Source organism: Astyanax mexicanus, chromosome 6 (assembly GCF_023375975.1).
Source record: "Astyanax mexicanus isolate ESR-SI-001 chromosome 6, AstMex3_surface, whole genome shotgun sequence".
In the NCBI taxonomy this organism is placed as follows: domain Eukaryota; kingdom Metazoa; phylum Chordata; class Actinopteri; order Characiformes; family Acestrorhamphidae; genus Astyanax; species Astyanax mexicanus.
The window spans coordinates 26,204,851-26,229,674 of NC_064413.1; the positions used below are offsets into that span (position 1 = coordinate 26,204,851).

The following is a 24,824-nucleotide window of genomic DNA, read 5'->3' on the forward strand; positions in this document are numbered from 1 at the left end:
TCAAATGCTCAAAGCAATGTGCCAAAATAGAGAAAATGAGTCCAACAAAAGCTGGATTAACTCTTTTTTTATGTCTTTTGGAAAAAAAAAAAATATAGATCAAACAGGTCCCAATTCCCAAGTCTCTATTTTATGAATCTGGTCCCATATCATTGATGAAACTCTCCTGATGCATAAACAGGTTAAAGGACAAGTGGAAACTTCACTGAACTGATCATTGTTTCACTGGACTAGTGGTATCCACTCAGTAGAATTGGACTAAAACCCCATAATTGTTCAACTTCGGCCCCATTTGTGTTCAATGTACTCGAACACACACCTGACCCAGTGCATGAGAAGCTTATAAAATGATGATCTTATGCACATAAAATTATGATCAATCTGTCACTATTTTTTCAACAAAACAAGAAAACCAGTCATAATTAAGGAAGATGGGCTTTTATTTTTTTGATGTTAATAGACATAGCTGATTGTCATGATAATTGGTGACTATATGGTAATTAGATCTTAGTTCAGTTGTGGCAAAGCTGCACAATGATTTTGAAAACAAACAAAAAAAAAACATTATCTTCAATATACATGCATGCATTTGAGTCAGCATCAGGTCTTTTATCTTAACTGTCAATTTTTTTTAAAACTACAAATCACATGATTCAAGACTTATATTCCAAGCTTAATTATCTATTTTATTTTTTATATCCTGTAATTTAAATCCAAGCATTTTTTACATAACTCAAAAATGTTATTATTTAACAATTTAACAATAATGATTTAACTTAACCATTAACCAATTACCCTCCCCACCATTAAAAATTACAAATTGAATAAAATGTACGCTTTTAAATGAAGGTTAACACTTCTCTACATTCATAACAATGTGTTCATTTAGAGTAAATACTGGCAAAATGTATTGTTACAAAATATTTGTTTTTGCTAAAGACACAATATGCACGTTACATTGATGTTGAATCATTTGCTAATTCTGGCACTCTTTAAGTTAGCCTTACTGGTTCTCTTCCATGGTTTTCTGTATCCAGTTTGTGTACTTTGAAACATGGGTGTATATGCCGTATTTCCCTGCCTTAGCACATTCAACTCCCCAGCTAACGATGCCTGCCACCCAGTACTCTTCGTTGTTTTTCGCAACGAATGCTGAGCCACTGTCCCCAGAACAGGTGTCCTCTCCGCCCTCAGGGAATCCGGCACAGAACATGTTATCTGTCAGTGGAGCCACATCTGAGCGGATCGCTCTCTCTTTCTCCACAAATGTGCGGCATGTGTCTTGGTCCACAACAGGAAGTTTGATGTACCTGAGCATATTGGATGCCGCATGTGTTTCAGTCAGTCCAAATCCTGAAACCCAGCTGAAACAATGGAGAAACAAAGTAGAAAAACCTGATTATTTTTTCCATCTGTGTGCAAAAGGTTTACAAAACAGGTTTAACAAACAATTCATATAGAATGTATGAACTCACTGGAACAATGTTTTTTTTTTATTTCATTTTCTCCCCAATTTGGTATATTACCCAACCCACTCATTAGGACTCCCCTCATCACTAGTAATACAGCTGACACTAGGAGATTGAACACTAGCACCTGCCTACCCCGATACATATTTTCCAACTGCTGCTGGTTTTAGTATTACTGGGTCAACAGTGTATTTAGAGGAAAGCGCAGTGACCTGGCTCTGATACAACATGTAACAGACACCTGTGCTGACCAATATCATCTTATGAGTAATGTGAGGAGAGAGTCTCTCAGACTCTGGTTGCTGATGGCATCTGGGATTCAAACCTGGAACAAACTTAATACAGCTGCTCTATCAAACCTGACCTAAGTGATACCTGCAGCATTATTCAAAGTAATGGGACTAAAATAATATTGCTTTATATTGCTTAATAAAAAGCAATAAAAAGAACACACAACCAAAATTGTGTATGGAACAGAAAACTGCTGAATTATAGTAACTAGGGTTGCACCCATAGCAATACCATATCGGTATCGGCACTGATACAGGCACTTACACACAGTATTGGTATTGGCAATGGGTATTGGCCAATACCATTTCCAGGTTTGGAATGCAGAAGTAAAAAATAGCGGCATATACAGCGCGGGTAGAAAGCACAGACAAATGGAGCAGCATAGCAAGTGCTATTGCAGCAGTGTGCCTTTCTGCTCAAACAGCAAACGGTAAACAACCAAACCTGACTAACCCGCCAACCGAGCTGAACACTAACGCTATGGAGCAGGATTACTGGCGTCCACCATCTCCTGGTGAGTAACTTTACAACTACTATATCAGTTTACACAATACAGATCTGAATACAGGAGCCAGCCAACATAACAACTAAATAATTAATACTTGCCTGAGTAACAGTCTCAAACCTCTTAATATGCCCCGGCCTGCTGGCAGGCCAGAAAAATATTATTATTAAAATTATTATCTGTCTGTGTTTATGAATAATTATAGCTTCAATATAGACACCCAATATGCCATTTTAATTCTTAAAATATCTGCTTTTTAGTTATCTCGCATATTTAGCTGTATTTCCTTTCAGAAAATAAACGTTTGGGGCAAAATATGCTTTTTTATTAGAAATATTCATCATAATTTTCATATTTGCGTTTTTCGTACATCCATATTTGATCCAATGTGGACATGTTATACATAATTAAAATTGTCTAAATGTCAGGATTATGAAACCATTTCACTATAGGATACACTAATTAGAACCGAAAGAGTGCGTTACACTGTTTCACTGCAGCGTTTTTTACAGGTCTATACTTCAGCACAAACACACACACCCTGTCAGGGTGATGCAGGCAGTGGAGGCGCACGCAAATGCAGGTGAGCAGATATTTATTAAACAAATAAACAAAGAAACAAACCAAAACAAACAAGGGATACTAATAAACAAACAGGGAGGCTAACAAACGAAGAACTAAAACAAGACAAACTAAACAGGGCAAGGGACATAAACAAAGAGAAAACAAGGAGCTATGGCGATAAACAATGATGAACACAGAACAACAAAACAACAGGTGTTAGTGCAAAGACCGACAAGCAAACACTGACACATACTATATAACACACAGGAAGTGGAAACACCTGGGGAACACTCAGGCATGGAGACAGACAGGACACAGGGCAAGGACGTGACAGAAGTCCCCCCTAAACGCACAGCTCCCGAGGCGTGTAAAAACGAACCCTGGGGCCAGGAAAAACAAGGGACAAGACATGGTGCGTGAAAAGAGACTGGATGGGAGACTGGACAGGGTATGGAGACTGGACGGGGAACTGGACAGGGGACGGAGAATGGACTGGGGAACTGGACAGGGGACGGAGACTGGACAGGGGTCTGGACAGGAGAGGGAACAGGACTGGACTGGGGAACTGGGGCAAAGACATTAACAGGAACAGACACAAACACAACGACATGGACAGGCACAGAGAAAATACCAGGGACAGGAACAGGAACATACACAGACATGGGGACCAGGACAGGGAGAGACAAGGGCACAAAAAACATAGGTGGGTGCTCAGGACTGGCTAATGTCTGAGGGGAAGTCCAAGGAGCCAGCAAGGGCACAGTTCTGGGGGCATAGTCCAGAGGCCTAGGGGCAGGCCTAGGTAGGCGGGGCCTAGGGCCAGACAAAGTTCTGGGAGCTGGAACCGGCGGGGTGGCAACTTGGACAGCAGGAGCTGGCGACGCGGCGACTCGCAGCGTGGTCGCCGAGTGAGCTTCGGAGCTCGGCGTGGCCGCTGAGTGAGCCTCGGAGCTGGGCGTGGCCGCCGAATGAGCTTCAGAGCTCGCCGTCTGGAGATCCGGTGCTGCAGTAGCAGGGCCTGAGACCGCAGGTGCCATGAAGACCCGGACTGGAGCTGCTGAGTCACCGGTAGAGTCTGGTGTGGGAAGCACGGGATCGCCGGTAGAGTGAGTGCGAGGGAAGGGAAGATCTTGGAGTGCGGCTGGATCACCGCGACAGAAACTTTCGAAGCACAGCTGGACTACCGCGGAGGAGATCTCAGAGTGTGGCTGAATGGCCACGAGAAAGTCTCGGAGCGCGGCTGGGTCGCCGCGTAGGAGGTCTCGGAGCGTGGTTCAGTGGCCGCAGAGAAAGTCTTGGAGCACGGCTGGGTAGGGAGCTCTGGCAGCGGCAGGCGTGCTGGTGTAGGAGGGCAGCCCTCGTCCTCCGAACTGGATGCAGGTGTGAGGAAGTCTAAGTAGTCCCAAAAGTAGTACTCCTCAGTGGGACCCCTTAACACACTTACTCCGAGGCTTCCTCCGGCCTGGGTGCCTCGGGGTTTCCTGCACCGGGGTCCCGAAGGGGGTTCAGCGGATGGCCATCCTGGACCCAGTCCCAGAATTACCCGCTACATCCATCCTTAGGTCTGTCTTTCTGTCAGGGTGATGCAGGTAGGAAGACGTAGAGGCGGACGCAAATGCAGGTAAGCGGATAATTATTAAGCAAATAACAAAGAAACAAACCAGAACAAACAAGGGATACTAATAACAAACAAACAGAGATGCTAACAAACTAAGAACTAAAACAGGACAAAATAAACAGGGCAAGGAACATAAACAAAGAAATAAACAAGAAATAAACAAAGAGAAAACAAGGAGCAAGGAGCTATGGCTATAAACGAGGATGAACACATAACGACAAAACAACAGGGGTTAGTGCAAAGACCGACAAGCAAACACAGACACAGGAGGACTATATAACACACATGGGAAGTGGAAACACCTGGGGCTAGGGGGCAGAGCTACAAATTAACAAAGGTGGAAAAGTACTAACACAGAAACACAGGAGCACAGGTCACGTGGGGAACACTCAGGCATGGACACAGACAGGAAACAGGGCAAGGACGTGACACACCAAGCCCCCACCCAGCGCTCACCTCAGACTCCTGCCTTAAAGAAAAATCTTAAAGATACACTGCACATATATCTTGTAATAAAAATTAAAAATAGAAAATCTGAAAAGCGTTTGAAGATTTTCCTGTTTTTTTTTTTACCATATTTTGATCATTACCTGTTCAATTGAATAATTTCATATCGATAACAGGAGCTCCTTGTCAATCATTATCTACTGCAGCCAATCATCTTAGCAGATCTTTTTAAAAAAAAAAGGCGGAGCAGCCAATCAGGTTATTATATCTTATTCAGGATAAAACAGTTGGTATCGGTATCGGTACTCAGTATCGGCAGGTACCAGAAAAGTCGGTATTGGTAAGGAAAAACTGGTATCGGTGCATCCCTAATAGTAACGTAACTTAACTTGCTACTGGCCCAGAATTAATGTCTGCAAGGAATGGTAGGACAATGGAATGATAGGACAAATAAAAGAAGGACAATGGTCCAAATTGGCATTCTGTTGTGTGCACACATGGCGATAAATGCCATGGAGACAACTTTTTATATAACAGTCAGCAACCACAGCATATAACCTGGCAAACCTAATATAATGTCAATAGTAGGATTAACACTGTTATTAATCACTCACCTACTTAATTTCAAAGACAAAAGTGCTTATCTAATTTATTTTAAATAATCAGAATATGTTAATTAAGAAAGTAGACTGGGTAGTCAATAGCGGAAGTCTTACCCATTGTTTTCCAGTTTAGTATCTTGTGGAGGCAGACAGACTGGCATTACATTTGAGTTAAAGGTGATTGGAGAGCTTAGCTTGATCAACGCAATGTCATTATCAAAATTTGTTCTCATGGCGTTGTTTTTGTATCCTGGGTGGACGTGTAACGATGCAACAGGAAGCGATTGGTGCTTCACGAGTTCACTGACAAGGATGTCTCCAACATACACCTGCAAAAAGTTTTATATCACACACTTATACACAGAGATAAACAATGTATTACTTATTTAAAAAGTTCATATTGCAGAACAAATAGGACATAACTGACTAATCATATTGAATGATATGATAAAGTAAAAGGGATCCAATAAAATAATGCAAATTCTACTTAATTCTGCTCTTAGTTACCAACTTAACATTAACACACTAATCTTCTAGATAGATAGATAGATAGATAGATAGATAGATAGATAGATAGATAGATAGATAGATAGATAGATAGATAGATACTTTATTGATCCCTGAGGGGAAATTCTATTCTTTAAAGATGGTTAATTAAGTTAATGGATGAATCAATGAACAAATGCTTATTAAACATTTTAAATCATAACTGATAACACTTTGCAGAGATTTACCTTCACATTTTCTTTAGTTAAGTTCTCTTTTTCCAGATTGTGGGCTGCAGTCATGAGCCATCTGTCCCCAATGACGATTGCTCCACCTCTTCCTTTTGTGCGAAGGAAGACCTGCCAGGGGAAAGCACCTGCTGGAGCTGCCTTTCCTCCCATCACCCGCTCACGCCCAGAGAGACTTACAGTAGGGCGACCACACACTGACATGTACACATACACACATTCACATGCACACACATACATACATACATACATACATACATACATACAAAAACATGTTAGAAGAAAGCAAAACAGAAGAAACAAACAATCTAACTATTGTTGGTGTGTGCATTATTATAATTTTAAATGCAAGGAAGTGTTAATAAATTGGAAAACAAGAACATCTGATGAGCATATGAAAGCAGCTTTTACTAGTAAAAAAATCAATACCTGGATAACATGGAGGGATCACAGCATTTTCATCACTGGTTCTCCACTTGCGGTCTGCAGCACAGCTAAAATTTTCTACAAGACAATAGTGAAGCAGTGAGCAGAGAAACTGTATGAATGTGATAAAACTGAATATCAGTGCTAAATTTGATTAAGTTATCGACTCAGCAGTACAACTCTGACCATGATGAACGTCTTTGAAAGCATAGTATGGTTCATTGCAGTGGTACTGGATGAGGGAGCGGTACTCGTTATTAGAGCCAGAGAGAAATCGGACACCGCCGTTCAGCAGAGGTCTGGGATCTCCACAGTCAATGACTGAAACACACATTTATGCACTTATGAACATTACACAGGACAAATACACAGTGATGAATAAATGTACTAACTGTAATTGTAAAAACAATAAAGGCTCAGAAACTGAATTCTGGTGATCAAAGCACATCCAAGTTTAACATAAACTGTGGTCCAATCTGAAGGCAGCTGCCTATGAAGTCATTGCCTTCAAACTGCAGCTCTCTCATTCGGCAGCATTTTATGTGATAAACAACCTCATGAGGCAGCATGTTTGGGACATGCTTTGGAGTCAGCACAGAGTCATTACATCTAGCATGTTGTGACCATGTTGTGCACCGTTTACAAATTTAAGTTAGCCACTTACCTCAGGGTAAATTTCAAAGCAGTTGCAACTTTTCTTTGCACTTGTGCAGCAATGTACTCATCCACATATTACACACAAACATAAATATTTATGATTTACTTTAATTCATACATATATCATCACTTCATACTATGGTATGGTCAGTTTTATTTATTTATTTAATTTATTTCTGACTAGATGAGTAATTTAACCATAATCTAATAATAGTTTTCATAAGCCATCAAAGCTAAATCAGAGGACAATGAATTACATTTGTGCAGAAACTATGAAACGCCCTTTGGGTCTTAAGACGTCCAACAGTAACATGTTGACACAACATGTTTTGCCGTCTTAAGATTTAGATTTGTCGTGTTAACACAGATGTTAATGTAGGCATTAAGACCCAAAGGGCGTTCCAAAAGAAACTCCCGTCGCAGTGCAGACTCCGTCTGAGCGCTGGAACTCTAAACTGGTAAAATGCATCATTGGAATAAAGTAAGGATGTTGCCTATGAAGGCATCATATGCTGTCTAGAGAATCGGACAGTCCTTTTCTAAGGAGCGCACATGCTGCCTAAAATGCTGCCCAGTTGGGCAGCTGCCTTTAGAATGGAACGCAGCTACTATCTTTCTGGACCAGTTTGGGTTTATCAGAGGCAGTGTGCCAGTTTATTGTTTATTATAATATCAGGTTTGGAAGGCTATTAAACCTGGCAATTGTGTTGATTGTGTGTGCTGATGAAAACAATCCAAATACATCCGTCAACAAAGAACTAACTGCACTCAGAAAGAAGTATGTGGTTGCAAAGTTACTTAATAGTTGAGCTGCACATACAGAATTAGTGGGTAATGAATCTCTAACGCAACATGACATCCATATTGACATGGATTAAAGATGTTCATAATGGTGTCCTGCCATAATTCAACATATGCAGCTTGAAAATTCCTGAAGTTACTGCTTATTATGCGCTAGAGGTGGAGTATTGGTAGCATGTCCAAAAGCATTCCACACATTTTCAATCAGGAACAGATCAGGTAAAGTGACTGGCCATGGTTTAGTATGTGTGACTTCAAGGCAGACTCTTAAGATGGCAGCAGTATGTGGATGAGCATTGTCCTGTTGGAAAAATGTACTGGAGTGTGTGTTCAGAAATGTAGGTCCACTGTTTCCAGGACCTCATTACATAGCACTGGGATGTAAAAGTGCCTGTAAGAAAGACCAAAGGTGAGCTGGCACCGCTTGAAATTGCACGCCACACAGTCTGGCATGACTACCTATGAGGTGTCATTCCTTGTTGATTCTTTCTGAATGCAAAAGTTTTTTTGATGATAAATGCATCATGCAGCTTAAGTAATTGTACTGTTAGTGAAACCAATATTTTCACAACATATTGTCCCTATTACACAATATAAAGTATCAATGTAAAATGCACATTATGTTAAAAAGCTAAATATTGAAAATATAGAGATACAAGGTTATATACATCAAGGATGGTATATACTGGAAAAAAAATACAGTTTATCAAACAGTTACTGTATTCCTGCATGTGATAATGACTGGACATAGAAGTAAAAAGCCCAAGGTAAAAAACACTATAAACAATGTTAATATAATACTAATATTAATAAATACAAAATGAAAAACTGACAGGAATTACAAAACACATGGTGTCATTGTAACGGCTTACTCTTGCACTCTGGTAAAGGCAAGTGCCATTTCCCGTTATGTTGGCACATGGACCTAAAACTCCTAATCTCCTTCCCCAACTGGAACAGAGAGAGAGAAAGAAACAAAGAAAGGAGAGAGTGGAGAAGGTTTGAGAAAATAAGGTGGAGGAGAAAAGTACATGATGAACAGAGAAGCAAAAGGATATCAGTTGGTGTTACAATCAGTGGCGACATCATTAGCCCTAACCTATACAAGACATCCTCTCACCATCATGAGTTTGTAGCCCTTGTCACAGGTCACATGGATGTAGTCTCTGTAGAAGTACTGGGGGAAGTCTGGGGTCACCTTTCCATTGATGATTGTTTTTTTCAGTTCACATTTCACTCCTTTAAAACAGATGAACAAATCTTAATTATGCTGTTCAGGCTGACTAACTAATGGATTTACCTATAGAATAGTGCTATAATTAACAAGAAAAACCTGTTTTACAAAAGCATATTGAAACCATTTTTCTTCACAGTTCGCAAACTTAGCAGGAAGTGTGTTTCACGTGTTTTAAGTGAATTACAGCAAATCTGATTTTGCCTTAAAATGTGATGTATGCTTTGATTGTTCATAGACAAGCATATAAATAATATTCAGAGTAGGGCTGCACGACATTGGAAAAAAAAAAAACTGATTTTGCTAGAAGTAAATATTCCACCATGCCATGACATAAAATAATGCACTACGTGTATTCAAAATAAAATAAATTGCATTAATAAATACATTTAAATTAAATAATATTTATTTTCCTTTTGTATCAAACAGGAAACACCTTATGAGTCAGATAAAAATGGGTTTATGTGACATTGCAACGATGGTGCTGAAACAATATATTGTGTCCTTGTTCAAAAATCTCACCCATTCATGTGACACACACCTGTAAATCCACTTTACTAATTTATATAGTTAAATAGACTGCCACGATCTATTGAGCATGTCACATATTTCTGCCATATTTCTGATGTTAAATACCTGCTACTATTTTTATTGTTTTTATATGTAAATATAAAGGTTCAGTTCAATTTCCTAGGTGGGAGCACAGATGCTATGGACTAGACACTGAATACATTTTTAAGATAATATTGAGCTCATGAACTTTTGCTGAACGCAACTAATTTACAAAGCTTTTAATCACTGCATTTAAATTATTATTATTTAAAATATTATTACTAATATTTTATTATTATTTCTTATATTAGCAATATTACAGATTGTTACTATTACTGCTACTACTACTAATAATAATATTGATAATAATAACATGTAAATACAGCCAAAATATTGAATTTCACTCGCAGGTCTTGGATGCACCTTTTGTGAAACAAGCCCCTGATCAACTGAACACATTTTTTTCCCTCCCTTTGAGATTGAATCCATCAAATACACACTCTATATTTAAACATTCCAAGCCATGCTGGCATTTTTAGCTACAATGTCCTTCTAGTTTTTCTATCTCTAGTTTACTGCTCACTCTGGGTGGTGTAGGTTAGGCTCCAGCCTTGGCTCTCTCCTTCATCATCTGTGTAGTATTCCAGCTGCACCATATTGGAACCAGTGTGGAGGACACCAGGGCTTTTGTCACCACAGTATTTCTGGGCGGGTTTATCTGGGATGGTTACCTGTAGGAGTGAAAGATATAATATTAAGAGATGAAACACATCTAATCCGAATGATTTTTTCTTTGTGCCCTGTGTGTATAAAACACTGATTTCTGGGGGGAAAAGTGGTTTGTTTCCTTCAGTAGTTAGACAAGTGTGGACAATTATTCCTAACTTTTTTTCATTGTGTTGAATTTCCTTGAACAATGTCACATCTTGATACCTTTGCACATGCCGATGCTGGAGCCTGTTCCTGCGAACCTGTGAACCTGTGAACCTTTTAAGAACCGGCCCGTGTTTCCACTGCTTCAAGGAGTCTCTCACTATGTATGTGAATGTGGGCGTCAACAGAAGTCGGGGGGCGATTTGAAAACAACCCGGCGGAACCCGAGCTCCTTTTAAAACTTGTGCTGCTCTCCTCAGTGGACCACTGTTGATTCATTTTCATTCATTTAGCTATGTCTGCTGCTCTTAGCTGTGAATGGAGGTGAGGTTTGTAAACAACTTTGCCCTGGAGACACTTCAATGCTCCTTCCTTTAGCCGCTTGCGTCACAGGTTCACAGGTTCGCAGATTTTTTAATTTATATATCTTTATTACCTAGTGGTGTAGTACTCGAGTCCGGTCTCGATACCAAAAACGAGTGTTCTCTGTTTCATCTCAGATTCGACCCTGTTTGGAATCTGTTTCGTTTCGGGGTTAGGTGGACTCGGAGACTATGGACAAGAACGGCTAAGTCCAAATAGTCTGTCTGACGTTAACCTTTTTTCTATCGTTACTTAACATTAACAATTCATTTAAACAGACCGAATCGTTCCTTTTTCTGTGTGTCTAAAATCTGCACACAGATTGGCTAACAGTGAAAAAAACAAGTTATTCCCATTTTTGTTCAGTATCCAATCAATGCCCTTTTTATTTAGTTATACACATTGGTTATGTGAATCATTGCGAATTTGTATGTAGGACTTTCCGAAAAAAGAAACATTCAGCAGAATGTAAATTCGCTAGTTGCATGAGACGACGCTGCCTGTTTCCGGTCTACGACTGGTAGGCGGAGTCATTTCCGCTTTTCAGCGCCGGTCAGCAGACAGTATGGCTTTCTACACGCGATCTCTCCAGGACTTACCAAAAATAACTATAAATGATGTACAGCGCCCAGGAGTAAGAGAGAATATATATATATAAATATTATTTTTTATCTATTTTTAAGTTATTCCCTGTGTCTAGACCCTCTGTAAGTTATAAATATGTATAATGTATACTGGCATCGGGATATATATATAGTTGTTTACTATTGTATATCCTTAGTTTCAAACAGTTCAGTGTGTGATTAACCCAGAACCCATTATTTATAATATATTATATATATATATTTTATATTTATATTTTGTATATATATATATATTTTATATTTATATTTTGTGTATATATATATATATATATATATATATATATATATATATATATATATATATATATATATATATATATTATTTATAAATAATTATGTATATATAGATATAGATAGAGAGAGAGAGATAGATAAGTTCTACCCTGTGTCTAGACCCTCTGTAAGTTATACTGGCATCGGGAGATATATAGTTGTTTACTATTGTATATCCTTAGTTTCATGAAAATAGTATTGATGTTGAATTTAATTTTTTTGATTTTATTATTAAAATATAACAGTTTGTTATGTTTCCCAGTGTCTCCAATTTTTTATAGAGGATCCTTTAATTATAAAAATAACACAGTCATTTTTTTTTGTTTTGTGTTTTTCGTTTCTCCTTAACTTTAAAAACACTCATGGTCGCTTTCACTCTGTACTCCTGCCCGCAGTTCTCCCCACAACAACTCCAACCGGAAACTAGTATACCTACCACTCACTACCCGGAAGTTAGGTGGCGCCATCTTGTGCACAGAGCCAATTCTGACACATTTCGAAACCTCAGGGACCACAACTAATTTTCCAGACATTTGAAAAAAATTAGAGAAAAGTACAAACTAGTAATGTAACTAATGTTAGCGGCGAACTAACCAACATACTAATGTTATCGAGGAGAGCACTCACCTTAGTGACGAGCTTGCTAACCTTAGCAACATGCTAGATAAAACACTTATGTTACCAGGGAAAGAACTGAAGCTAGCAATGAGCTTGTTAACCTTAGCAACACGCTAGATAACACACTAATGTTACCAGGGAAAGAACTAAAGCTAGCAATGAGCATGCTAACCTTAACAACAAGCTAGCTAACACACTAACATTACCGGGGAGAGAACTAAAGCTAGCAACGAGGTTGCTAACCTTATCAACAAGCTAGCTAATACATTAATGTTACCAGGGAGAGAACAAAAGCCAGCAACAAGCTTGCTAACCTTAGCAACAAGCTAGCTAACACACTAATGTTAGCGGGGAGAGAACTAAAGCTAGCAACGAGCTTGCTAACCTTATCAACAAGCTAGCTAATACATTAATGTTACCAGGCAGAGAACAAAAGCCAGCAACAAGCTTGCTAACCTTAGCAACAAGCTAGCTAACACACTAATGTTAGCGGGGAGAGAACTAAAGCTAGCAACGAGCTTGCTAACCTTATCAACAAGCTAGCTAATACATTAATGTTACCAGGGGGAGAACAAAAGCCAGCAACAAGCTTGCTAACCTTAGCAACAAGCTAGCTAACACACTAATGTTAGCAGGGAGAGAACTAAAGCTAGCAAGGAGCTTGCTAACCTTAGCAACAAGCTAGCTAATACACTAATGTTACCAGGAAGAGAACAAAAGCTAGCAACAAGCTTGCTAACCTTAGTAACAAGCTAGCTAGCACACTAATGTTACTGGGGAGAGAACTAAAGCTAGCGGTGAGCTTGCTAACCTTAGCAACAAGCTAGCTAAAACACTAACGTTACCAGGAAGAGAACAAAAGCTAGCAACAAGCTTGCTAACCTTAGTAACAAGCTAGCTAGCACACTAATGTTACTGGGGAGAGAAGTAAAGCTAGCGGTGAGCTTGCTAACCTTAGCAACAAGCTAGCTAAAACACTAACGTTACCAAGGAGAGAACTAAAGCTAGCAACAAGCTTGCTAACCTTAGCAACAAGCTAGCTAGCACACTAATGTTACTGGGGAGAGAACTAAAGCTAGCGATGGGCTCGCTAACCTTAGCAACAAGCTAGCTAACAGACTAATGTTACTGGGAGAGAACTAAAGCTAGCAACGAGCTTGCTAACTTTAGCAACAAGCTAGCTAGCACACTAATGTTACTGGGGAGAGAACTAAAGCTAGCGATGAGCTCGCTAACCTTAGCAACAAGCTAGCTAACACACTAATGTTACTGGGAGAGAACTAAAGCTAGCAATGAGCTTGCTAACTTTAGCAAAAAGCTAGCTAGCACAGTAATGTTACTGGGGAGAGAACTAAAGCTAGCGATGAGCTAGCTTATCTTAACAACAAGCTGGCAAAGCTTACTGACGAGTTTGCTAAAATACTAATGTTACCGGGGAGAGAACTAATGCTAGCGACGAGCTAGCTAACATTAGTAACAAGCTTGCTTACCATAGCAATGACCTAGCTAAAATACTAATGTGACCGGGGAGAGAACTAAAGCTAGTGACGAGCTAGCTAACCTTAACGACAAGCTGTCTGAGGGCAAATTGTGATTGTTTTTTTTTTTTACATTAAATAAAATTTGATTTCAGTTGACTTCACATGGTGACTTCTGATTAAGAGACACATAGAGATAGAAAATTCAATTAAATTCATGAAAAAATCAATTCTGATTTGACATGTCACCTTTGTTTCTGAGAGAGATTAGAGATTGTCGCATAGAGGTTTTTACCCAACAGCTTGATTGCATTGTGTGATATGCAAAGACATAAACTTATTTGTCACTGAGGAACTATTAAAGGGAACTGATACTGTGGCACCCTACAAAATGTCTTACAAAGCATTTCTGCAAAAACATCTTTACATGTACTTACAACAATTTGTGCAAAATCACAAGGAGCTGAATACATTTGTGAAACAAGCTTTATACATACAGAATTTAATAGCATAAAGAAAAGTGTTTCACTTAAAATGTTTGTCTAAACTTACTGCCGTTATCAAACTATTATCAATGATCCTTCACTCAAGAACTGCTTTCCTCGATGCTTACTCTGTTGAATCTGAACAAGAAATAAGAACTATATACAAAACAACTAGGCTGTCATAGAAAAACATTATAAAAAGACATAAACTATGTGTCATACCAGCAGCCAGTGGAGGCAGTGTCCCTGGTTGAAGACCTGCTCAATGTGAAAACTGTCACTAAAGTTGAGAGTGACTTCAAAGCCTGGCTTCGCAGTGATTTTATAGGTGCAGTTCAGTCTGAGTGGGGAAGAGCTTGGAAATCCAGGGCTTGACAGGGTTCCTTCAGGCTCCTTAAAAATGCCCCCTCCACATTGTACTGGTATAGAGAGCATACACAATAACAATGTATGTTTTTGTTAGAGTTCTCTGTTGCTGTTTAATGTAATGTAGTATAAAGTTCTGAAGAACTATATATACTGCATGGCTAAGGTTAAAAACTGAGAGAGATTTAAACAGAGGCATCACTCACAGTCACAGGTACGCCCATCATCCCGCAGCTGATACCCATGATGACAAGCACACTGGTAGGACCCCAGAGTGTTGAGGCAGATTTGAGAGCAGAGGGGTCCAGAGTCCTCAGAAGATACAGGAGAGCTACACTCGTCCACATCTGAAAAAACACAGAAATACATATTTATTATATACAATCTACACATTTAGAACAGGGACTGTTATTAGTTCATAATCTATCATGTTGCCATTTCAATTTAAATCATGGAGCTTGTGTTTGCTTTCCCGTAAACTGAAACAATGCAGCATGTTTTTGTAAGAAATCAATTTTTGTAAGTCAGAAATCACAGAATTGCCAATCATGCTTTTTAACAGGATTTTTGTGGTGACAGTTATGTGCAGCTGAGCAAAAATACCTTTTAATAAGTTCTCTATGTAAACAGATACATTTTAAATAAATGTAAATACCAAATTAGCTATTAATTGTGAAAAGGACTTTTAGGACTGTCTGGTTAATGTTTCCTGTCTATTTTTTGGTTTTAAAGTTGTTGCATCTAACACTAACTGAGACCTGCTGTCCATCAGAACAGACTTAACTCAGACATCTGCGCATTACAAGAAAAAAGCCAATGAGCAAAGGTCAAGGCCAATTTTTACAAATTTTATGTGATTTAGAACACTTTTATCATGTTTATTTTACGGTTTAGAGATGGTTTGTTAAATAAAATATACAATAAAAACAGCAATTAAATGTTTTTCTTAAATGAATTTAAATGTTTATATAGGTTTTATATTATAATATTAATATTTTCTTTTGTGCATATTATAAACTGAAACAGCATTACTATATCTTCCATCACTGGAAGATACTTCAGGTATGAAAGGGTTAAGAAAAAATTAAAAACTATTTGTATACATTAAAAAAAAAAAAAGTTATTCCTTTGATCTCATGACTTATATGTCACCCGGCCATTAAAAAAATGTAGGGGAAACATTACCATAAAATTGAACTTAAATACAACTTGTTATTATTGTTGTTTTTTTTACTGAGCATTTATGTCTTCTAAAACCACAATGTTTCATATCATACCAATAGCCTGGTAAAAAGCAGAAAAGCCGAGGTGTGGCTGAAGATCTGGGTTTGAGCCGTCAGTCACAAACACCAGCTGGAGACGATTGCCAGAAGACAAGAAGGACTTGCGGCCAGGGTGGTGTGCATCTGTTGATCTTTGGCCACAGAACTTCCCCAAAACTTTCCTGCCATCCAAAACCTTCACAATAAAAGAGAAATGGAAACAAAATCCAAAATAGTTTATAAGACAGTCAGCAGAATTACCACAGAACAGATAATAGCTGCAAATTTCAGTTCCTTTTTTTGCACTTAGAAACCAAACCAAAAAAACTAACAAACCAAACATACCATGCTCTGTCTAGACCTACATGGACTCCCTGTGGCCATTTAAAAATATTAATATGAGCAAACACATACCAGTGTTTTTGAATGAGCATCTCACCTGCTGATACGGGAATTTAATGTCCTGTTTCCAGCCAGTATATATCATTCACAAATAAGAGACAAAATAAACAGAGAGGAATGCACTGCTCACCTTTAGAGAGTCATAGTAGCAGTTAGCAGAATGCTCAATGTCCAGGTAGGTGAAGGTGAGCTTGATTCTGTAACCGTGAGGAACTTCCAGGTTCCACTGTTTATTGAGATCAGCTGGATAGGGTTTAGGATACAGTGGAGATTGAACGTGCCCATACATGAGAACCTCACAATCACACACACTCACACTCACCCACAGCACACTGAAAAAGAGAGAGGGAGAGGTTGAGCTGATTAAATATGGTGTTTAAGAGTGATAAGAAGAATCTGTGGACCCTTCCTTTGTGCATCATCTTTACATGTAAGAGGAAGTCACCGACCCTGAAGTTGCAGTCACTCAGTGTTATATAAATACTGCCAACAGTCATAAAATATTCAGAAAATCCTCAAGACACTTTGGTGGAATCATTAGCTCTAGTTGTTTATTACATTTGAATTTGTTTTTTTGTAGAAATTATTTAAACAATTTTAATACAGTATTTTTTGCATTGGTCTGGACATTACAACACCAGCTGTTTCTAACTTTATCATGTTGCAGTTTTGCAGACTCTGGTTAATATATTTAGCAAATGTATGAAGAGCCACCTGAAATATTTAACTAACATCAAAAATTATAAAAACAAAAAGCACTTGAGGTTGATAGGATGCATATGTTGTGCATATGTGGAAACCCTGTTTAAAGCAAATAAGTAAAATCAACACTGAAAGTGTTACATTAGCATGAATAGTAACAATTCAATAATTACAGTGTATTACTAGAGTGTATTACTACAATAATTACTAGAGGAGGCATCCTTTTCACAGTGGTTTGTGGCATTATATAGTCAATACTATTATTATTATTATTATTATTATTATTATTATTATTATTATTGTTATTATTATTGGTAGTAGTAGTAGTAGTATAAGTATTACCATTTTAGCCCAAAAAAGCCCATAGTGACGTTTGTGCCACTGAAACTTTGAAAGACTTATAAAATTCCTTAAAGCAATTTCTCAAACAATTTATCTCATGAAGTCTCTGACATATATTGAACATCTCAAAGGAGCATCATCAAAAGAGAGTGTGTGAAATTGTGTTTGTTAATATGATCTTATTTTCAGAATTTAGGTGTCCTGGGTAACTGCTGGAGAAAAAACGAGCTCCTTTTAAAAATTTAAAAATTTTAACAGTGTTCAATTCATTATAACCATTCAAATGCTTTAATTAAATGTTCTACATTCAACAGAACTAGTTCTGAACTGATTTTTGAAACAGAAAATTAAAATATAAGTAATGAAATTGAAGACCTTGTAATTGACACTTGGATGACTGAATACATTTTTAGGTTGTAATATTTGATTTGCTATTATTCTATAATGTGTAAAAACAGTAAAAAATAAAACTTTTGAGTGGACTTCTAGGCTCTTTTTGACCCACTGGGTTAACAGTCCTACACAATTACATTTTATATGTATGTTCATGTAAGTGTAAACTCCTCTAGCCCTGAAACCTACTTATCCAAACCTGCTAACCCCCCAAAACAAGGAGTCACCAAACTCAAACCTTAAAATTACCAGTGACAGTCACACACTTTGGATTAAATCAATTTCTGTTTAATTATATTTCAGAATTGTAGAAATTTAACCTTTAATTGAACACCTCATTCAAAAACCACTACATACAAAACCAAACCCCACTCAAACCGGGTTCATCTTTGTCTGTATCTATCTTAACCTTTTAGAAATCGTTACAGACCTAATTAAACTGGTTTAGAGGTTCATTAAGAATAAAAGAGACTCTTACAGTAAGCAGAAAGCGCTGTTGCGGATCAGCAGCTCCATTGTAAGCTCCTCTGCTTTGTTTTATTTGCTCTGGAGTGATAATGTATCTCCTTTAAACACATCAGATCCTCCCCAAGTTTCACTTCTCCAGCAGAAACAACGTGACTTTTCCCAGTCCTTCATTTTACCACTGGATCTGATTCATGAGCTGGACTTAAATGTCTATTCTAAATGTTAAACTGCTGTGGTAACATTGTGGTTTACCTAAAACATAAACCTCTGAACCCACAAGTGTGGTGTGGACAGCAGAGATGGCTATATATATATATATATATATATATATATATATATATATATATATATATATATATATATATATATATATATATAGGAACACACATGAATTTATGTAAACAAAAAGTGTTAAACCAACCAAATTTGTTTTATACTTTATACATTAAGTTTTGAAGACAGATCTGCATTCTCTTGGTATTTTGTTTGTATTTGATATTAATCTACAATGTAGAAAATACATAAAAAAAGGGGTGTCCAAACTTTTGACTGGTACTCTATATTAGGGATGGGCGATATAGAAAAAATCTTGTCACAATATAGTTTTCCATATCAGTCGATATCGATATGTATCACAATATAAATAAAATCACTTTCTGTTACACTTAAAGGTTTCTTTTTACTCATAAAGTACGTGAGAGAATAAGGGAGCTATGGCCGAGGCTCTAGGATGTCCACATTTTGCCAGGTGGGTACAAGGTGCCTTGTTTTCTTTTCAGTACAGATCACTTTTGCAATAGCATTCTTTTGCTCCATAACTCTTCCTATCATTTTCTGACGGAATACCCACCTGATGCACTGAAAAAATTGTTGTGTAAAACTTACTTAAAAAAAGTTTCGCAACTTTCTGCATTTGCTTTTTTAAAGTAAATTTAATTTCATGTAAATTTAAGTAACTTCAACTCGGTTTCAAGACTTAAATGTTACATAGAGTAAATAAGTGAACTGAACTTCAGTCAACCCTTTCTTTTAGTAAACTTTACTTAATTTGTTTTTGCTGAATCAATCCTTTCTTTTAGTAACCTTTACTTAATTTCTGCATACAGTATTACCTAATTACATTGACTTAATTTATATTACTTAAATTGTTTATGATACATAATATATTATAATTCTTGAAATGTAAATATTTTTAGTTAAAACACACATATTCTCTTTTTAGGATACTAAAAAAATGTGTTACATGCCATCCATGTGTTAAGACAGAGAGACTTGGTCTGTTTACCAAATTATTCTTTGAGATTATGTAAATATTTTAACGTGTGTTTTAACTAAAATTAACAAATTGAGTAAAGGTTACTAAAATAAAGGATTGATTCAGCAATAATTAATTAAGTAAAGTTTACTAAAAGAAAGATTTGACTAAAGTTCGGTTTACTGCATTACTCGATGTAACATTTAAGTCTTGAAACCGAGTTGAAGTTACCTAAATTTACATGAAATTAAATTTACTTAGAAAATGCAGAAAGTTGCAAAACTTTTTAAAGTACATTTTACGCATCATTTTTTTCAGTGTGGGGGATTCTGTGACAAGTTTGTGCTTAGGCAAATTGAGTTCATCTTGAGTTTTTTCATAAGAAAGAGAAGGCACTGACCACCTTCTTACACACACCTATGGTTCTTTGCAGGGTGCGAATTACAGAGGGTATTGGGAGGGTCAGACCCCCCCCAATTAAGACTTCAACCCCCTGTAAAGGGGTATAAACAATAGTTTGGGGGGTCAAAACATTTAAATATACTTATTTCATATAATGTTAAATACTACAAAAACAATGCAGTATCTATGCCAGGAACAATATTGTGATACAGATTCAAGCCCCCCTAAAGTAGATCATATCATTCCATGTCTGGTTCATTACTGATCAGGTGGCTTGCATCTTCGTTAAGGTGCACAAGCTGCTCAAGCTACAACATTACGTGTAAGTAGATCTACTTAGCTTTTTTAAATATGCACTTGAAACACGCTTTACCTTACATAAATAACTCACACGAATTTGCTATCCCACCTTAAATGCCGTTAATTTACCATTATACCTTCAAAGCTGCTTTGGCAGCACACAGGCTTTAGGCTATAGACACTATTTCTGGTGCTTTTAAGGTGGAACAGAACATTCAAACGGGAATCCACATTCTGTTTTATATGGACTGTTTGTGATTTCTGCACAACCAGTGCAGAAATGTGGAAAACTCTTAAAACACTTTATTATCTACTACAGTCTAAAAAGGGAACTGTGTTTTAACGTAGAGAAAATGTTTTAATGCAGGTAACCTGTTAAAGTGGAACAGAAATGTGTTTTAAGGCAGAAGGCAAATGTGAACAAGAAACTAAAAGCTTCATATGCTGCAGTAGACCTGGAGAAACTGGTAACGAGGGGGCGGAGCTACAGATAAGATACAGGTGAAGGCAATGAACTGGGAAAGAATACAGAGGAGCACGGGTCATGTGGGGAACACACACAGGAACACAGAATGACAGGTAAACAAACTCACAGAAACACGAGCACATACGGAAAAAACACAGGGAAACAGTGCAAGGACATGACAGTACTAATTGTGTGTTTGAAGTAATTGTTGGTTCAGATGTTTTGAGAACCAAAAGTATAATTCATAACCAAGAAATTTCAATTTAAAAATGAGAGAACTTATTAACCCTCCTGTCGTGTTCACCTCCTGCCCCTTACTTTAGTGTTCCCGGTCAAATTTGACCGATCAGTTTTAACTGCTCTTAAATTAGCACAGAAATCATTTTTCACCACCAAATTTTATACAACATTTTTTAGCTGTGAACAATGTCTCAAAGTTGTGTTTAACCTGAATTTATAGAGTTATACATAAGATAACTGCAGTGAAAGTACAAATAGGCACTGAAAATGTATTACAAAATGAACATTATAAATAATAAATTGAAAACCAAACACAAAACTCAACATGAAGGTGTGTGTGTGTGTGTGTGTGTGTGCATGTGAATTCATGCACATGGTCAGAGTGGACCTTGCAAACATAGGCATCATATTTGCAACACCTCAGGCTTGTTTTGTTGTCTCTAGGGGCACAGAGCTTACATGGGTTTCCCATGTATACCTGCATATTCCAGGCATAGCTGCTCCTGGCATCACTTGCTGGCCAGATCTTTATTCCATATTTCCCTGTTTTTCCCTTTTTGTAGCCTCATTGTTTGAGAGATTTACTCCTGCTAAAATCAACAGATCTATGTAGACTTGGAGGTCTACCAGGTCGATTTCTTTCCAGGTGTCCCCAAACACACGCTTCCCCTCAAGGTTTGTCATCTCCAGTATAATTTCCTCAATGAACTCTGGTGAAAAGGGTCGGAAGCTGGACTTGATGTCATCCACATGAGATACCAACGCATACCGTGTTGGCCCTGGAGTCAGGGACATAACAGACACCTGTCTAGGCTGGGTGAAAATATGATGCATTGTATCATCAGGAAGTTGGTTAATGTGGAAGGATCGGGACATAAGCACGGAAAAGAGATGTGTACCAGCAAAAGACATTCAATCTGTTCAATCTGAAGTGTGAGTGTGAGTGTGATTGTGATTGTGTGTGTGTGTGAGTGAGTGTGTGAGTGAGTAAGTGAGTTGGGGTGGTATGTATGGGGGGAATGTTTTATGTCTGATGAATGAATATATTCTGGTTACCCATTCATTTCCTATGCCGGTCACTTTTGACCGGGAACACCACAGGTGTAACAAGGTTGAATAAAACACTCAAAATTCAATGAAAGAAGAAATCATCACTTTTATGTGTTCAAGTGTATAGTGTGGAGGATATCATAAGGCCTTGAGACAATCAGATGTAAAACACAATATTTACGAGTGTTTTAAGTTGTAAATCGGTCAGATTTGACCCGAACACAACAGGAGGGTTAATATCAAGAATTTTAAAATCATGTTTAATGTAGAATATTTAAAGCTCCACTAGGTAGGATTGAGATTTTGTGCTCGTGGGCTCCCCCTACAGTTGCAGAGTGTAATAAATGTTTCAGGCCGATTAGTTTCTCTTTCTCGCTTTCTGGCTTTCACAGGCACATTCGGTCTCTTTCCAGCTTCTGCCAGAGTGTCTGTATGTTAGTTTGTAAAGAATGAACCAGTAGTCCTTGTAGAAATGTTAGAACTAAAGGTCGGAAAGCAGGTCGCAGTTCTCGCGAGCGTTGGCCGCGGCCGCTTCAGAAAACTTACAGAGTCTGGTTTGAGCTCAGAGGAGCCCGGCACAGACACTAGAGGGCCGGCAATCCTCCTATTATACCTCAATGCAGTGCTGCAGTGAGTTTCAAGCTGTAATTTTACTTCTTTAAAAAGATAAAAAATCAAGGAAATCCTACCTAGTGGGGCTTTAATATTGAATTGAAGTTTAATATTCCGTTTTGTGTTTTACCTTTATAAGAAATCTGTTTTTGCTTTCAGTATTTTTTTTTTGTTACGCTTCAGTTTGAGAATTTCCTCGCTGTTAGTTTTGACCCTGTTTTAACGGGTAGGTGGGGGCTAGTCAGGCATTGGCTGCTGGAAATAAACCCTGCCCATACAGTAAGGAGGCACTGTAAGGATTGTAAGACTTCAGTTTAGTGAAGCAGGCACCTGCTTCACACCCTGGTCCTTGTATTCTGCTGTCTCTGCCACCTCTCTCTACAGGACAAATACACAATATATTTGTATTATTAATGGTGAATATGTTTTTTTTTTTTTTCAAATTTATTTGTATAGCTCTTTTACAGCAGCTTTACAGAAATTTGATCACAGGCAGAAACATTAAACCTAAAAATACAAAACCCCCAGTGAGCTCGGTGTCAAGGAATAACTCCCTTGGAGCTGGAGGAGGAAGAAACCTTGGGAGGACCAAGACTCACATATAAGTGGGGACCATAGAAACCACTGGTCAAACAGCTTTTAAATGAATTATAAAAAGTCTTTATACATTTACACAGGTCCTATATATTCAGTTGTATAGCAGCATCAACAGTGGAAGCAGTTAGATTTCATGTATTTTACAATTATCTTGTTATTTTGACTTTTTGTACTGCTAATGCGTAAAATAACAACTTTTAAGCTTTGTTGCATTAAAATAATGCTAACAATAAAATGTTTTAAAGCAAGTGACCTGTAAAGGTGGTGAAACAAATTAAGCCAAGTTTCTGAAATGATACACTTCTACTGCAGTATAGATTTATACTAACATTACTGGCTTTGAGTAGCCTAGACTTACATTACTTAACAAGTGTATTCAAAACGGGTCCAGTCCAAAAATAGCAGTGTTTAACTCTGTTCATATACAGCTACACAGACATATATACAATCTTCTGTACTTAGCAAAATATCCAGCACAACAAACCCTCTAACTTTTAAAAACTTAAAACACAAAGTAATCGCTGTATAAACAGAGACAGAGGATAATTCTGCCTTCATGGATTTCTGACAGAAACAGTGAGGGTTAGGAAAAAGACGGAAAGTGCTAGCAATCCTTTACTCGTTCATGTTAACATTAATTTACACATAAAGTGGATTAACACGGCTAACGTGCATTACCCATTAGTTTAATAGAATGTAAAATGCATTGAAGGCTGTGTGAAATGTGTCTCATGGCTTAAGGAAGAGGGATGTTAGTGAACACCTTAGCTAATGACTATGAATCGCACAGATCTCTTTTACAAATTAAACATCGCTAACTCTAAACCAGAGACATATCAAACTAGCTAACCTAACTAGTTATCTAGCTTATAACTACATAACTGATATAGTTTCATTTTGGAATCTAAATAACCCATAACAGTATATGATCATATTCTGAAATCAAATGTTTTCACCTTTTCTTCATTTATTCAGGAACATTTTGGACTTCCGTTTCTTAAAAACAAATTTCTTAAACTTACCAGAGTATTAGAAGTAATCTGTCCATGGTCAGTTGGGTTTAAACATTTCCAGCCAAGAGAATCTCCAGAGTTTTTAATGAGCTGAGCGCTGCAGCCAGAGTTTAAATGTCAGAGGGAAACAATCTGCTTTGTTTGATTTGGCTGAATAACAACTATAAGAATAACAGAGAGAGTTTTCTTAATTTTATTTGTTTTATAAATTTAGAGAAAACACATAAATCATATTAAAAAAGTATAGTACATATTTATTATTGTCATTATGACACCTATCAGAGTCTCTGTGAAAAAGCAAGATGAGAGTAATAGTGAAA

General features: G+C 37.6%; 1 protein-coding gene and 1 long non-coding RNA gene across 4 annotated transcripts; both read right to left on the reverse strand.

Moving 5' to 3' along the window:
* Window positions 1-422: 422 nt before the first annotated feature.
* Window positions 423-24,620, reverse strand: LOC103038083 (complement C1r-A subcomponent-like). 2 transcript variants are annotated; one of them, XM_022673816.2, is made up of 14 exons: window positions 24,514-24,605; window positions 18,580-18,702; window positions 16,795-16,996; window positions 16,278-16,458; window positions 15,207-15,347; window positions 14,857-15,053; window positions 10,484-10,631; window positions 9,235-9,353; window positions 8,987-9,065; window positions 6,843-6,977; window positions 6,660-6,734; window positions 6,231-6,427; window positions 5,611-5,825; window positions 423-1,364 (listed from the first exon to the last, which is right to left on the reverse strand). In XM_022673816.2, exons 2-14 carry the CDS (start codon window positions 18,615-18,617, stop codon window positions 1,004-1,006), a joined length of 2,088 nt encoding a protein of 695 aa, XP_022529537.2. In that variant the 5' UTR covers window positions 18,618-18,702; window positions 24,514-24,605; the 3' UTR covers window positions 423-1,003. The 2 variants fall into 2 exon arrangements, with proteins under 2 accessions (XP_022529537.2, XP_049336061.1); XM_049480104.1 differs by lacking the exon at window positions 18,580-18,702 and having other exon boundaries at window positions 24,514-24,620.
* On the reverse strand, window positions 12,317-13,512 carry LOC125802348 (uncharacterized). 2 transcript variants are annotated; one of them, XR_007439390.1, is made up of 3 exons: window positions 13,341-13,512; window positions 13,128-13,198; window positions 12,317-13,056 (listed from the first exon to the last, which is right to left on the reverse strand). It is a non-coding gene; the product is annotated as an uncharacterized LOC125802348 (long non-coding RNA). The 2 variants fall into 2 exon arrangements; XR_007439389.1 differs by lacking the exon at window positions 13,341-13,512 and adding an exon at window positions 13,270-13,327.
* Window positions 24,621-24,824: the final 204 nt, after the last annotated feature.

Excerpts from the sequence above, each read along its gene's own strand:
- LOC103038083 (XM_022673816.2), bottom strand. The coding sequence starts at position 18,617 with ATGGAGCTGCTGATCCGCAACAGCGCTTTCTGCTTACT. Across the intron at positions 15,054-15,206 it reads TGATGGGCGTACCTGTGACT|TACAATGTGGAGGGGGCATT; the intron begins GTGAGTGATGCC and ends TCTCTATACCAG. Across the intron at positions 9,354-10,483 it reads CCTAACCTACACCACCCAGA|GAGTGAAATGTGAACTGAAA; the intron begins GTGAGCAGTAAA and ends TCTGTTTTAAAG.